This window comes from Artemia sp. Qi Xiang Cuo, chromosome 5, assembly GCF_049724085.1.
Source record: "Artemia sp. Qi Xiang Cuo chromosome 5, ASM4972408v1, whole genome shotgun sequence".
Classification (NCBI taxonomy): domain Eukaryota; kingdom Metazoa; phylum Arthropoda; class Branchiopoda; order Anostraca; family Artemiidae; genus Artemia; species Artemia sp. Qi Xiang Cuo.
In genome coordinates this window covers 51,485,350-51,500,531 of record NC_142798.1, presented here as the reverse complement: position 1 = coordinate 51,500,531, position 15,182 = coordinate 51,485,350, and the positions used below count along the sequence as shown (strand labels likewise).

Sequence of the window (15,182 nt, the reverse complement as noted above, 5' to 3'; positions counted from 1 at the left end):
CTTATTTTCCAAAAAAAGGGGAAACACCCCTTAAAAATCATAGAATCTTATTGACCCTAATGTAGAGGTCTCAAGGTCCTATCTGTAAAAATGTGGAATTATGTATTTTTTGCCCAAAGAAAGATCACGGATGCGTGTTTATCTGTTTTTTTTTGTTTTTTTTTTCCAGTGGTGATCGTATTGACCCAGTGTATTAATTATTTTAGATCGTATTAATTTCGATTAAGATCGTATTAATTATTTATATATATATATATATATATATATATATATATATATATATATATATATATATATATATATGCGCGCGCGCGCGCGCGCGCGCGCGCGCGCGCGCGCGCGCGCGCGCGCGCGCGCGCGCGCGCGCGCGCGCAGCAGCGCGCGCGCGCGCGCGCGCGCGCGCGCGCGCGCGCGCGCGCGCGCGCGCGCGCGCGCGCGCGCGCGCGCGCGCGCGCGCGCGCGCGCGCGCGCGCGCGACGCGCGCGCGCGCGCGCGCATGGGTCAATCCACGCCAAATCGATTCAATCGTGACTGCGCGTGAAATTCCAATTTTGCTGAAAAAATTCTCAGCTGTTCTCTTCATTGATAGTGCACACAGGTTTTTTTTTTTTTTTTTGAAAGCTATTTTTTGGGGAAAAAATTTACAAATTTTAAAAATTAGCAAAAAAAGGGGTTTTTTTAAAAAAAAAAATCCAAAAAGTTGGTATTTTTTTTCCAATTATTTATCCAATTATCTACATAGCCAGGAGAGGTTGGATAGAAAAAATTGAGGCAATCCGATAACGACGGAAGAACTGACGGCCAACCGAAGTTTTTGAACCCTTGTGCGAATAAATAAAAAAAAACAAGTTTTTTAAACTGAAAGTAAGGAGCGACATTAAAACCTAAAACGAACAGAAATTATTCCGTATATGAAAGGGGCTGTTTCCTCCTCAACGCCTCGCTCTTTACGCTAAAGTTTGACTCTGTCTCACAACATTATTTTTTAAAACAATAAAAAACTTTAGCGTAAAGAGCGAGGCGTTGAGGAGGGGACAGCCCCTTTCATATACGGAATAATTTCTGTTCGTTTTAAGTTTTAATGTCGCTCCTTACTTTCAGTTTAAAAAACCTGTTTTTTTTATTTAATTTCTGATCGTTTTTTAGTTAATATAGGGGATGTTTACCCCCTGTGTAAAAAATCAAGTAAATTTTTTCAGGATCGTAGCCTTTGATGATTAATACTAAACTTAATAAAATTTATATATTCAGAATCAGCATTATAAACCCATTCTTGTGATACATTTATTGACATCAAAATTCCGTTTTTAAAAGTTTCGATTACTAGTGAGCCGTATCGCTTGTTTTTTTGTTGTTTTTTTTATTACGTATATGTTATTACGTATATGAGGGGGTTCTCCCTTTAGTTAATACCACGCTCTTTACGTTAAAAGTTAAACAAAATTTTGATTCACAAACCCCTGAATCACAAAGGCCGTTTAATTAGAATATATAGCTCTTTTGAAAGCACTAAAAAAAAACTGTAGCGTAAAGAGAGAGTTATTGACTTGGGGGAAAACCCCCTCACATAAGCTATAATTTCTGTTGGTTTTAATTTCTAATATTCCTTCTTACATTTCAGTTGAAAAAACTTGTTTTTTTTTATTTAATTTCTGATCGTTTTTTAAATAATGCTTGGAAATCCGGCGCCCCCTTCCTAGAAATTTCCCGTCCCCCAAAGAAACATCCTCCACGGACATATTCTCCAGATTACCCCCCACGTATAGCCCCCCCCCCCCTCCAGAAAAAATCCTTCCTGAAAATGGTGGTATATTTCCCAATAACCAATAAATAATGCTGGCAAGTCCGGCGCCCCCTTCATGGCAATTTCCCTTCCCCCATGAAAACTTCCTTCATGAACAGATCCTCCAACATAACCACCGACCCACCCTTCCCTCCCACTACCAGAAAAAAAATCTCCTTAAAACTTCTGTATACTTCCCAATAACCAATACTATCTGTTAACATTGGGTAAAGTTCATAACTTTTAGCCCTCCCCCTGGGAACTTCGGGGGATTAAGTCATCCTAAAAGACATATTTATCATATTTTAGACCATGTTGAACAAAATGGCTATCTCAAATTTTTTATCAGGCGACTTTGAGAAACAATAAGCGTGGGAAGGGGCCTAGTTGTCCTCCATTTTTTTTGGTCACTTAAGAATGGAACTAGAACTTTTAATTTCCGTTCCAACGAGTCTTCCTACGATCTTCTAGGACCAATGGGTTGATATTATCACCCCGGAGGAAAAACAACAAACAAAACAAACAAACAAATAAACACGCACCGGTGATCTTTCTTCTGCCGAAAAATGCAAAATTCCACATTTTTTAGATAAGAGCTTTAAACCTCTGCAGTAGGGTTCTCTGATACGCTGAAAATGATAGTGTGATTTTCATTAAGGTTCTGTAGCTTTTAGAGGGTCTTTTCGCCTTTTTTCGAAAATCAGCCAAATTTTCTCAAGCGCGCAACTTTTGATTAGTAGCACTAAACTTGATGAAAGTTATATCTTTGAAATCAGCATTGAAATCTGATTCTTTTGATGTATCTATTGGTATCAAAAACCCGTTTTCTAGAGTTTCGGTTACCATTGAGCCGGGTCGCTCCTTACTTACAGTTCGTTACCACGAACTGTTTGAAGCTGCAGAACTTCAAAAATCTGTAAATTCTTAACGGTAAGAGCTAGGATACCATTTTTTTTTTATTCTTGTCCTCTTGTCACCAGGTACAAAGGGAAGTTTTGCATTTTGTCCTATCGCTTTTAGTTTCGGAGATATTTTCATAGAATTATGACAAATTGTGAAAATTGTCACTTTTCATCCCCAAAAAAGCTCTGTAGGCAACGCGATCCAGGAAAACTACTTATTAGGCCCTAAACTACCAAACATGACCTACCTGAAACCGTAAAAACCTCGATGCCAAAATTCGATCCTGATTTTTAAAAGAAGATTGAAGTTGGACCGTTTTTCAAGTTAACAAAATGCATGCGGAATGAACTGCTGCAAGTTTAAATTCATTGTTGCCAAACAGTTTATTCAAATATCGAAATCACACAAATTGACCGATTCCTTTCTCCAGAGTAAGTTAGTGGGATGCGTCATCGAATTATTTGAAGTTCAGATATTTCACTCACAGTCGAATAATTGCTATTGACCGTGAATGAAGTATAATTCATACCGTACTATGAGGATTGTTAGATGTCGGAATTAGAAAAAATAGCTCTTGAAAAATGCTGTGCTGGACTTCATTTAAATAGCGAGTGTCACAGGAAAACATTTTTTCGCAAAGAAGGACTTAAACAGTTTACCGAACTTTCAGATCAGAGTCGCGAGACAATTTTATTGAGAACATTTATTAGCTCCATAGAGCGTATTTGCTTTCATCATGAGCAATTCTACCTTCATCAGTTTGCTAAGGCTGTTCCGAGAATCTGCTGTGATGCATTTGAGTTGCACACCTCTTGTCCTCCGAAAGGAACAAGAGCTATAACACTAGAAAACGCTAGAACCTTGTCTCGTTTCAAACTTAGTCCCGGTTACAAGGTGTGTGCTGAATGCCGCACCGAAATTGACGATCGTGCCTACGAAGAGTCCGATGATGACATTGTTAATATCCCCCAAGTTTCTAACGACGGATCTTTCTCATACAATTCCCAGCCTGATTGTTCCTCAAGAAAATCTGCAGCGAACGCAGCTACAGTTGTTTCAAGTTTATTTGAAAATATTGGGACCTCGCCGCTCAAGCCTTATTCCTTAAAACTCTCTGTTGGACAAAAAACGACTACGTTAAACGGAAGTCCGAAACGGTTGCAGAATCCGTTTCCAAAATCATTAATGTCGCTTTGAGTGTTCCAACCAGTGCTACTTCCTCTCCTGTGCTGAAGCGCAAATGCATAGCTTCGTCATTGGTTCAGAATTCTATGGAGTCTGCTGAAGAATCTGTCCCCTTTCTGATGAACGACACAGAAACAAAAGATTTCTGTATTTCCCTGAAAACCAAACTTGAAACCTCGGATACATTATCTAGGAAACTTAGTCTTCTCACTCTAGTGCCTCCGACATGGCCCCGGCAAAAAGTATCTGATTTTTTCCAAGCATCGGAATTCCTTGTTAGAAAAGCTAGGAATATCAGAAAGGAGGGAGGAATATTGCCTCTTTTGACCTCAAAAAAGCCACCTAATGTTCTTAAGCCACATGTAGTTCAGGCTGTTCTGGACTTTTATGAATCTGACGTCAACAGCCGGCAGCTTCCAGGCAAGAAAGATTTCGTCTCCGTAAAAATCGATGGCAAAAGGGAACAAAAACAAAAGAAATTACTGCTGGCCAATATTTCTGAACTTTACGAGTTATTTAAGAAGGACAATGAGGACAAGCCGGATTTCAAAATCGGACGCAGCAAATTTGCTGAGCTTAAGCCACCCCGGTGTGTTACAGCTGGCTCAAGTGGGGTTCATTCGGTATGTGTTTGTCTGTACCACCAAAATGCTAAGCTTAAATCATTAGGCGCTGATATAAGGATTTTGCTCGAGGATTTGATGTCCAAAGTTGTATGCTCTATCAGAAATGAAATGTGCATGCTGCACAAGTGCACTGTCTTTGTGGATAAACAAAACGACTTGGAGAGTTTTCTCTGGGAGGAACTAGCTGAATCTGATTCAGTGACCTATAAAGAGTGGGTACATGTGGACCGAACAGTTCTTAGACAAGTAGAAGAAACGATAGATGTGTTCATACCGAATTTCGTCGAGTCAATCCGGAACCTTACAGTACACCATTTCATTTCAGTCCGTCAGCAAAATTACATAGACCGACTAAAGCAGAATCTCGGCTCCAATGAGGTCCTCCTGCCTTTAGACTTTGCAGAAAATATTTCCTTTTTGGTCGAAGACGCAGTTCAGGGTTTTCACTGGGAAAGTTCTCAGGCAACATTACATCCGTTTGTGGTATATTGGCGTAGGGGTGATAGCCTGTTCAGCAACAATTTGTGTGTTATCAGCGACCACATGGACCATAACACTGCTGCAGTTCACGCTTTTTTGAAAGTCGTATTGCTTCACGTTAAGGCTATGATTCCCAGCCTTTGCAAAATCTATTATTTCAGCGACGGTGCAGGATCCCAGTACAAAAACAGAAAAAACTTTGCAAATTTGAGCTGCCATTTCAGTGACTTTGGGTTAGATGCTGAATGGAATTTCTTTGCTTCGTGTCATGGAAAGAATGCGTGTGATGGGATTGGCGGTACTGTGAAAAGACTAGCAGCTCACGCCAGCTTGCAAAGGCCATTTGACAATCAGATACTTAAGGCACACGATCTTTATGAGTGGGCAGATAAGTCCCTACCCAACATTACAGTATTTTGCGTTTCGTCAAATAACGTTAATGAAAACTTTGAAAGTTGCCTCGAAGACCGCTTTGACAAAGCTATTACTATTCCTGGAACTCAGTCATTTCACAGTTTTAGGCCCAAAGGCAAAAATAATATCAGTGCTTGCGTTTTATCGGATTTGGGTACTATCTTGCCAAGAGAAGAATTTATTGTGTTGCGGTTAGATATCTAGAACGTCCTTTTAACCGATCTGGACTCGGGAGACTACGTAGCCTGTGTGTATGGCTCTGATTGGTGGGTGGGGTGTGTTGTAAGCATTGATGAGGAGAGTGGCGAAGTTGAAGCTAAGTTTATGCACCCAAATGGACCATGCTCAAGTTTTCGTTGGCCTCGGCCTGACGACACGTGCATAGTACCAGCTGCTAACTTACTACAAAAGCTGCCTATTCCTGAGTCTCGTAGTCGCTCCGCAAGAAACTTTTTTAGAGCCAGATGTAGTAGCCGTTGTTACAGAAACATTCAAAACTTACAAGAAGAAAAGCAGAGAAAGCAACCATTAATTGTTTTATTTTCATTATTTCATTTTTTTCTAACTTAATTGATCTAAGTAGTTTTGAAGAAGCGTCTATACGTTTTCAAGAAATATAAAATCAGCCATTTCCGGACAAGTTCACATGAAGGGTAGGCTAAAAAACTATTACATATGTATATGTAATAGTTTATCCTTGTTTAAATATTTTTCTTGGTAAAAGAAAACGTGTTAGCCAAAAAAAAATATTTTCATCTAAGGCTTACATGTTAAAAGGAAAAAAATGATTAAGAAGATGGTTGTCTTAGCTCCACATCTAATTAATTCAACTATTTGCTATAATAATTACTATAAAGTCAAAAAGGTGGAATTCTTGTGTTATCGGGACAAACTTTTTGGTACCCAATTTCATGAAAAGAAAACTATTAACTTTATGACGCCGTGGGAACCCTTCATAAAACTTGTGTTAATCTAGGAAGTAGACTTTATTGTATTCTGTTTTCTTGTGGTAAATTTTACATTGACATTTCTCATCAACGAATATGGGAACGATTTATTAAACTCCGTAATTCTGTAGACAAAGTTAATAAATTAAGAAAAACTCCCGACCTTTAGGTTTGCTCAGCAGAGCACGTTTTTAGTAATCCTGATTTTGTTCTAAATTTTGTGATCCCTTTAGTTAATCTTAGGGGCAGGGTTTTACACTATGGACAAGGGAGTTCAAAGAAAACAAAAATCAGATTTGGCGAGGAATAGAGTTACTAGCAAGCTAAATGTCGGTTAAATTTATGTTGAGATTGACCGAATGAAAGTATTGTTAAAGAACGTAATTTGTTTTGATAGAAATCCAAATAAATAATTAAATTCAACACTTAGCCTTAAAGTTGAAATGTATTCCAGAATTATGAGAATTATCCAATATGAATATGTTTTTCTTTCATTCTGACTTTGGTTTTACTTTCTGAATGTAATAAAAGTGATTTAAGCTTTAATTTTTTTTACTACCTAGACTAAATAAAAAAAAAATTATCAAATAAACGTAAAGAGCGACATAAAACGAGCAGAAATTGTTCCGTATATCAAGGGATTGTCCCTTCTTCAACCTAACGCTCTTTACGCTAAAGTTTTATAGTGCTGTAAAAAAAAAATTATTATTCTAATTCAAATGCCTTTCTGTTTGAGCAGTCATTCTTAAAGAATTGGGACAAAAAGTCAAAGTTTAGCAAATTAGTGGGGGGAGGGGGTTGAAGAGGGGGCAACCCCGTAATATACGGGTAATTTCTGCTTTTTTAAGTTTTAATGTGGCTATTTACTTTCATTTGAAAACACTTATTTTTTCCATTTAATTCTTGTTCATTTCCAAAGTATACTCAGGGTTTCTCTAAGTGTGAGTAGCAATACCATACCTAATTGCTGACTCTTTAAAACAAAATTTTACGTTTGTATACCAAAGCTTCGAGAAAAAGAGCTCATTTAGAGTATTTTCATTTGGAAATTAAGTATAATTATCCAAATTAAACGATCATCTCCTCCATATGAAGGGAATTTCTCCCCGCCTCCGAGGCCTATATATATATATATATATATATATATATATATATATATATATATATATATATATATATATATATATATATATATATATACATATATATATATATATATATATATATATATATATATATATATATATATATATTATAAAAAAAAAAAAAAATTTTATATAAAAAACAACATACCTAAACTAAACACAAAAAAAAAAAAAAAACCACAATAAAAAAAAAAAAAAAAAAAAATAAAAAAAAAAAAAAAAAAACCAACATATAATAAAATAAAATATATATATATATATATATATATATATATATATATATATATAAAAAAAAAAAAAAAAAAAAAAAAAAAAAAATATATATATATATATATATATATATATATATATATATATATATATATATATATATATATATATATATATATATATATATATATATATAGATATTCTATATATATATATATATATATATATATATATATATATATATATATATATATATATATATATATATATATATATATATATATATATATATATATATATATATATATATATATAGACATTCTGCAACATACGAAGTTTTTCTTTTTTCTTATGACGCAATACCATTTACATATAGCACTTCTACACGTTTTACATTAAATAATATACAACTACCGCACATAAATTGTGTGTCATCACTTGCAATTCATTCCATAACAAATAGAAGCTTATATTTAGTCCTACCAGAATCTCAGGATTTAGAAACCGTCACTCAGGTCAGACATAACGAGTGCACATCCTCAAGAACCCAACATAATTTGCATACACTACTTCTAGACTTTTTAAGTTGAAAAAAGGTATAGCTATCACCAATAAATTGTAGGTTATCACTTGCAATCCATTTTGTAGCAGAAGAATGGAAGGTTTAAGCTAATTGTGCTGTAATCTCAGCATGAAAGGGGTACTTCAGGAGATACTCTGAGTCAAAATATACAACTATGATTGATATGTCATCCCTGAAGTGTCGAACTATATCTTCAGGCATAGTTAAAAGCTGTGCCAACCTATCGTGGTCAAGAGTGCCTGCTAAGGCATGACACAATAAATGAGTGGCAACGTTCACATCTTCTGGGCGTTTAGACAAGTTTTCTCTTCGCTTAAGAAAGAGATCATGCACTGCACCTAGTGAAACGTCAGTAGGAGGTAAAATAAGAGGTCCTAGGGCTTCATGCCCTAACATATGCTCCCCAACTAGCTTTACGGCCTGTGAAGGTGTCAGTTGGTCCCAAAGACCATCTGTTGCCAAAATAAGGAATTTATCATTGTTAGAAAGATGACGCTGCATTATCTCTGGCCGGGCTGTCAAATAAGGAGGCGTGTGGTAGTTAGGAGGTACAGCTTTGTTGCTGAAATAAGGTAAAGAATGTTCTTGTATCACTGCTTTCTCCCATTTAAATCGAAAGTCACCAAAGGCACGCAAAGGCATTAACTGACCAAGAAGTCGATCCATAACAATAATCGAATCTTTTTCTTTGGGAGGGTGCTCAGAAAAGAGTCGGTTAAGCTCACCTGAGTTCTCAACTGTATGCTCGGAAGACAATTTGGCTGTCACCCATCTACCGTCTTCCCCTAGTGTAGCTAGAACAGCTTGGCAATCACCAACATTAGCAACAGAAAGAATATTGTAATGAACGTGAGCCACGCTACTCACAGCGCCAGACATAGCAACAGTCATTGTGGCTAGAGCAACGTTCTGATCTTTTCTTTATGCTAAAGCCTCTTTGCTTAAATCGTCATCCAGCCTTAGAAATGCCTCTTCTAACGATGCAGCAACATCATTTATCTCATCGTCTCCAATAGTAGAATTTACAACACTTGTGCCATCAAACTCAATAGCTTCGAGCAATGTTGAATCATCCTTCCTTTTTTCAGCAACATATTTCAACAGGATAAGAGTATAGAGCTCATGAAGGTCTGGTACCAAATCTACAGTATCCGCAACATCTTCCAGAAACTCATCTCTTATGTCCTTAGAATGTTCTTGACTGAAAAAGCTTCGCAGCTTTCTACTGTGGGTCAGTGCAGTTGCAATATAAGGGAAAATCCGTTTTGCAAGTACTTGAGCACAGGAAGGACCTCCATGCCCATCAAAAACACCAAAAAGCATACCTGGAAACAAATACACAGTTATAAACTTGGCTAAAATCACATTCGCTAAAAGTAATATACACAGTACAGTATACTCAAAAGAAGATCAAATAACATTATCTTTTTACCAAACAATACAAGTTTGATATAGTATTGACAAGACTTGCCGAGTAGAGGTAACAGGAGACAAGCTAACAGGATAGAAATATTTTTTACGAATCAGTTTAAAAAAAAAACACTCGGAAAACATATCCCAAAAAGGTAGCCGAGAGTATTCAGGATAGTTAGTCTTTCATTTTTCAGTAGCGCGTACTCCCAGGCTAAGTATCTTAGCGAAAATAGACACATAATATATTGCCAGCTTCATTACGTAAACAAGTTCAACAAGATTGAAGATGAAAGTTATTTGGTTGTACAAAATGATTTCAAATACTTTTTTTCGCACTAATACCACCAATCAATAGAGAAGGGCTCATAACCATATACGGTACATCTACGTCAAAACTAGATTTTTGCAAGGAATCTATGTTTATTTTTAATGCCCAATTTGGCCCACAACAGATTGTGAACTTCAATAATCAACGTGGGAGGAGGGAGGGGTATGTATGCTATTCAACAATTATTTGAATGGAAGCAATAAAAAGAAGAAATAAAGAAGGAGTAAAGAAGGTTATCAACTTCTGGTGTTGGTCAGAAGTCCTCACTAGTTGGTTTCTTAGTTCGATCAAGTGCTGAGTTAATCAAATCACAGGACATCACTCTTTTAAAAAGCGTTTTGACGTTACAGCTATGTCAGTACCCTACAGTTTCATGCTTTACCCTCCCTCTGAGGAAGTTGCCATTGTAATATCTACCAAAGTTTAGGCAATGAGGGTACTACGTTACAACTCCGTTCTTACCGTTTGCTTTCACCAGGAACTAGCAGGAAGGAATATTAATTGGAGTGCTTCGTCCGGCGATTGGGTACTATCAACAACGCTTTCCCACTGCAAGCTATCCACCAAAAATGGTCTTCAGAAACTTTTTTTTACGAGGAGTGTTCTTTAAACAAAAATCGCAATATTGGAATGTGAAAAGTCAAAAAACTTGACTAATCATAGACTGATCCCCCCCCCCCAAAAATGATCCTTATTAAAATTAGAATATACAATGGAAAAAGCTGTGCAAGAATGCTCTAGTCCAACTTTGAGCGAAAACAATACTATGGAAAGCATATATTTGATATATTAATGATGCCTTTTGAAGGAATTATTACAAAAAACGACAAAATCAGTCTATCTACAAATATTCAATCATTTTTTAGCTCCTTACACAAAACTACATTACTATTAAAATAATTTTACACTGAATTCCAAAATACAATCATAGCTTCTCTGTCTACCAAATTTTTTCCCTGAATAGAAACTTGGGTATTTTAACTATTTTTTTCTTTATTTTATTGTATGAGAACCCATTTTATTTTAAGTCAAAATATGGGTTGATTTCCCAATTTTATAAGTCTTCCATATTCCCAGCAGTCCAGCCTAAACTGTAAATTATACAAAATTTTGAGACGGTCTTTTGGCAAAAACAAAACGGCAAATACAGACTTTTATCTTTGGTAGGAAGGGACGTAAAGTCATGCAGTGTTTTTTTTTTCTTTTACAAGAGCAAGACATTTAGGGTTGGGGGAGTAGTTTGTAAAGCAGCAAGCTAGTCATTTAACTTTTTAGAAAATCATAGACATAAAAGTAAAAATCCCAACATTTTACAAAACGGGATCCAAGCCCAACTGCTTTTTTACATGCCTTGGCTGAGATTGGGAAACAGCTTGACGTAAAAAAAAATCATGCATATTCTTCAAGGTAAAAGGTTGCATGAAACATAGATTGCGTCAAATTAGGCTATAAATGGGGAGACCAAACATGTAATATAGCTTGACCATCTAACGTAAAAACAATCATGTATATTTTTCAAAGTACCATTATTTTTGTTAATCGTAGACATTGGGGAATGGCTCGCTTTTGAATTCATTTTTTTTCTGGTTTTTAAGATTATTAATGCTATTCATTTTAATTTTGTTCTGTTGTAGATTTTTCCTTGTTGTTTGGTTTTTAGATTTTTTAATTCGTCAAATTTTGTTTTAGGTCTGAAAATAGTTTCATTTTTTTAAGATTAATTTAGATGAGGTTATGTGCGCGCGCACATAACCTCATCTAAATTAACCTTAAAAAAATGAAACTATCTTTTTTTATCATGAACTGTTTAGAGACCAATTCCCTCCAAAATTAAACCCCCTCCTGGGGAATCCCCGCTTGTTTGGAAAGGTGCCAAGGAAAGGCATTTTATCATGAACTGTTTAGAGACCAATTCCCCTCAAAATTAAACCCCCTCCCCTGCTCTCAGAAATGGAGGAATGAAGGGACTTTCGTTTTTGCTTTATTGTTCGACTTGATAGGAATTCTGAAACAGTATGGTCGTTGAAATTTCTTAATGACTAAAGATTTTGTTTTTCTTCTAAAGGGCTTAATATTCTCAAGGTTTTAGCTTTTGGTGGATAACATTAAACCTAAGGAAATTTAGGTATTTGGAATCAACGTATAAAGCCAATCATTTTCATGTATCTATAATTATAAAAATTCTGTTTTTAGAGTTATGGTTACTTTCGGACGAGTTGCACTTTAATTTCACCTTGTTTCCCAAAAACTGTTTAAAATTAGGTTTTTTTTTTGTAGTTGTTTTCGTTTTTGCTTCATTGTTCGACTTGATAGGAATTCTGAAACAGGATGGTCGTTGAAATTTCTTAATGACTAAAGATTTTGTTTTTCTTCTATATTTTGTTTTTCTTCTATATTTTGTTTTTCTTCTAAAGGGCTTAATATTCTCAAGGTTTTAGTTTTCAGCGTATAAGGCCAATCATTTTCATGTATCTATAATTATTAAAATTCTGTTTTTAGAGTTATGGTTACTTTCGGACGAGTTGCACTTTACTTTCACCTTGTTTCCCAAAAACTGTTTAAAATTAGGTTGTATCAAAATTAGGGTTTTTTGTAGTTGTTTTCGTTTTTGCTTTATTGTTCGACTTGATAGGAATTCTGAAACTGGATGGACGTTGAAATTTCTTAATAACTAAAGATTTTGTTTTTCTTCTAAAGGGCTTAATATTCTCAAGGTCTTAGCTTTTGGCGGATAATATTAAACCTACGGGAATTTATGTATTTGGAATCAACGTATAAATCAAATAATTTTATGTATCTATAATTATTAAAATTCTTTTTTTAGAGCTATGGTTACTTTCGGACGAGTTGCACTTTACTTTCACCTTGTTTCCCAAAAACTGTTTAAAATTAGGTTGTTTTTTTTTGTAATTGTTGTTGTTTTTACTTTACTTTTCGACTTCATAGGAATTATGAAACAGGATGGTCGTTGAATTTTCTTAATGACTAAAGATTTTTTTTCTTCTAAAAGGCTTAATGTTCTCAAGGTTTTTGTTTTTGACGGATAACATTAAACCTAAGGAAATTTATTTATGTGGACTCAGTGTATAAAGCCAATCATTATCATGTATCTATAATTACGAAAATTATGTTTTTAGAGTGATGGTTACTTTCGGACGAGGTGCACTTTACTTTCACCTTGTTTCCCAAAAACTGTTTAAAATTAGGGTTTTTTTTGTAGTTGTTTTCGTTTTTGCTTTATTGTTCGACTTGATAGGAATTCTGAAACTGGACTTAAATTATTTCATCAGATACGTTAGCACTCTAAAGTGAAATTTGAATCGCATATGCTTGGGGTATTAAGCGTTTGAATCTGATAAGAAGAGACTCAATTTCTTTTAATTTCCAAGATACAGATTCCTCTCCCTTATGATTTTCGTAATAATTAACCGTTACCACATATGCTTGTGGATATTAAGCGTTTGTATCTGATAAGAAGGGGCTTAATATCTTTTAATATCCAAGATATAACGTATAAAATGCCTTAAAAATGGAGTGATGTGTGTTCAGTTCCTTCCTACAATTCGAATCATGAAGTGGAACGCAAATAGACGCTTTTATTTCGCTAAACTTGGTGAACAGCTTTTTAACTTTTAGCTTTCAAATTTTTATAGAAACTGCAATAGTTTAAACGAAAAGTAGCAAATGCAATTTAATTTTGATTTTGTAATTCAGTCATTTTTATAGAGACTGCAATAGTTTCACGAAAACCTTCTTTTAGCATATTTTAAGTTTAAACGAAAAGTATTAAATGCAAAATTCATTTTGATTTTGAAATTCAGTCATTTTTAAAGAAATCAAGAATTTATGCGCAGTTTTAACTAGCTAAGGCTATGGTTTTATATCCGTTATGGTTTTATGTTGATGAAGAAGTTAAACACATCTTCAACTAGTTTTTTTTTGTTCGGTATAAATGAAAGGTCCAATACCTCAGTTAAACTAAGAGGTTACATTTTGACATCGTTTGACAATTTACTAAATTTTAAGGTTTTCTTATGCAAGAGTCGGAACACACACACACAAAGGGTTTTCAGACCTAGATTTTTTAGATTTCGTGATTTGACGTGCCTGAAATCATGAATTAGAAAAGTTAATTAGCTGTTTGGGTTTTCAGACCTAGTTTTTTAGATTTTCGTGGGTTTTAGGTTCCTGGGATTTATTATTTGAGAAGTTCCGGTCCCCAGACATTGTTACTTACTTACAATTTTTTCATAATTTTTTGAATGAAATTTCTCCACTGTGAATGCAAGAGGTGACTTCTAATAAATAAGCATTTTCAACCAGGAATAAGGAGCATCATTAAAACTAAGACAAATAGAAACTATCCGGTATATCAAGCGAACTACACTCTCCTAACTACATTTCTTCTTATGCAAGGCTTTGACTTCTCTTCCCAATTCAATTTAAAAATAAGAATTTTCAACAGGAAATAAGGGGCATCGTTAAGATCTAATACAAATGGAAATTATCCCGTATATGAAGTGAGCTGTTCCCTCCGAAATACCTTGCTCTTTATGCTAGACGTTTTGGTAATGGCTATAAAATACATTAAAAAAAATATATCTGTCGAGGAGGTATTCTTTAACTGAATCCTAAGCTTCTGAATCCCCCATGCAACTGAACCCTCTTTAACTGAACCCTCATTTAACTGAACCCTCCTTAGCTATCTGATATATGGTGCTTACCATAGAAGTTGCACGGGCTTACACTGAAAAAAAAATTTTTGACGGTCTTTTTAATACATTATCTTTATGTATATAAGATCGATCGTGAAGTAATAATTTTTGCCCATTACAGCTTATACAAATTCTATATATTTTAAGCCTTTTAATTTTCATTGACGTGCCTGAAACCATGAATTAGAAAAGTTAATTAGCTGTTTGGGTTTTCAGACCTAGTTTTTTAGATTTTCGTGGGTGTTAGGTTCCTGGGATTTATTATTTGAGAAGTTCCGGTCCCCAGACATTGTTACTTACTTACAATTTTTTCATAATTTTTTGAATGAAATTTATCCATTGTGTATGCAAGAGGTGACTTCTAAAAAATAAGCATTTTCAACAAGGAATAAGGAGCATCATTAAAACTAAGACAAATAGAAATTATCCGGTATATGAAGTGAACTGCAC

At 35.0% G+C, this 15,182-nt stretch overlaps 1 protein-coding gene across 1 annotated transcript; it reads right to left on the bottom strand.

Annotated features, from left to right (window-relative positions):
* Positions 1-8,146: 8,146 nt before the first annotated feature.
* LOC148952242 (pyruvate dehydrogenase [acetyl-transferring]-phosphatase 1, mitochondrial-like) lies at positions 8,147-9,599 on the bottom strand. Its single transcript, XM_089088892.1, is given in 1 exon segment — positions 8,147-9,599. A coding segment is annotated over 1 exon segment (1,242 nt). The 3' UTR covers positions 8,147-8,357.
* Positions 9,600-15,182: the final 5,583 nt, after the last annotated feature.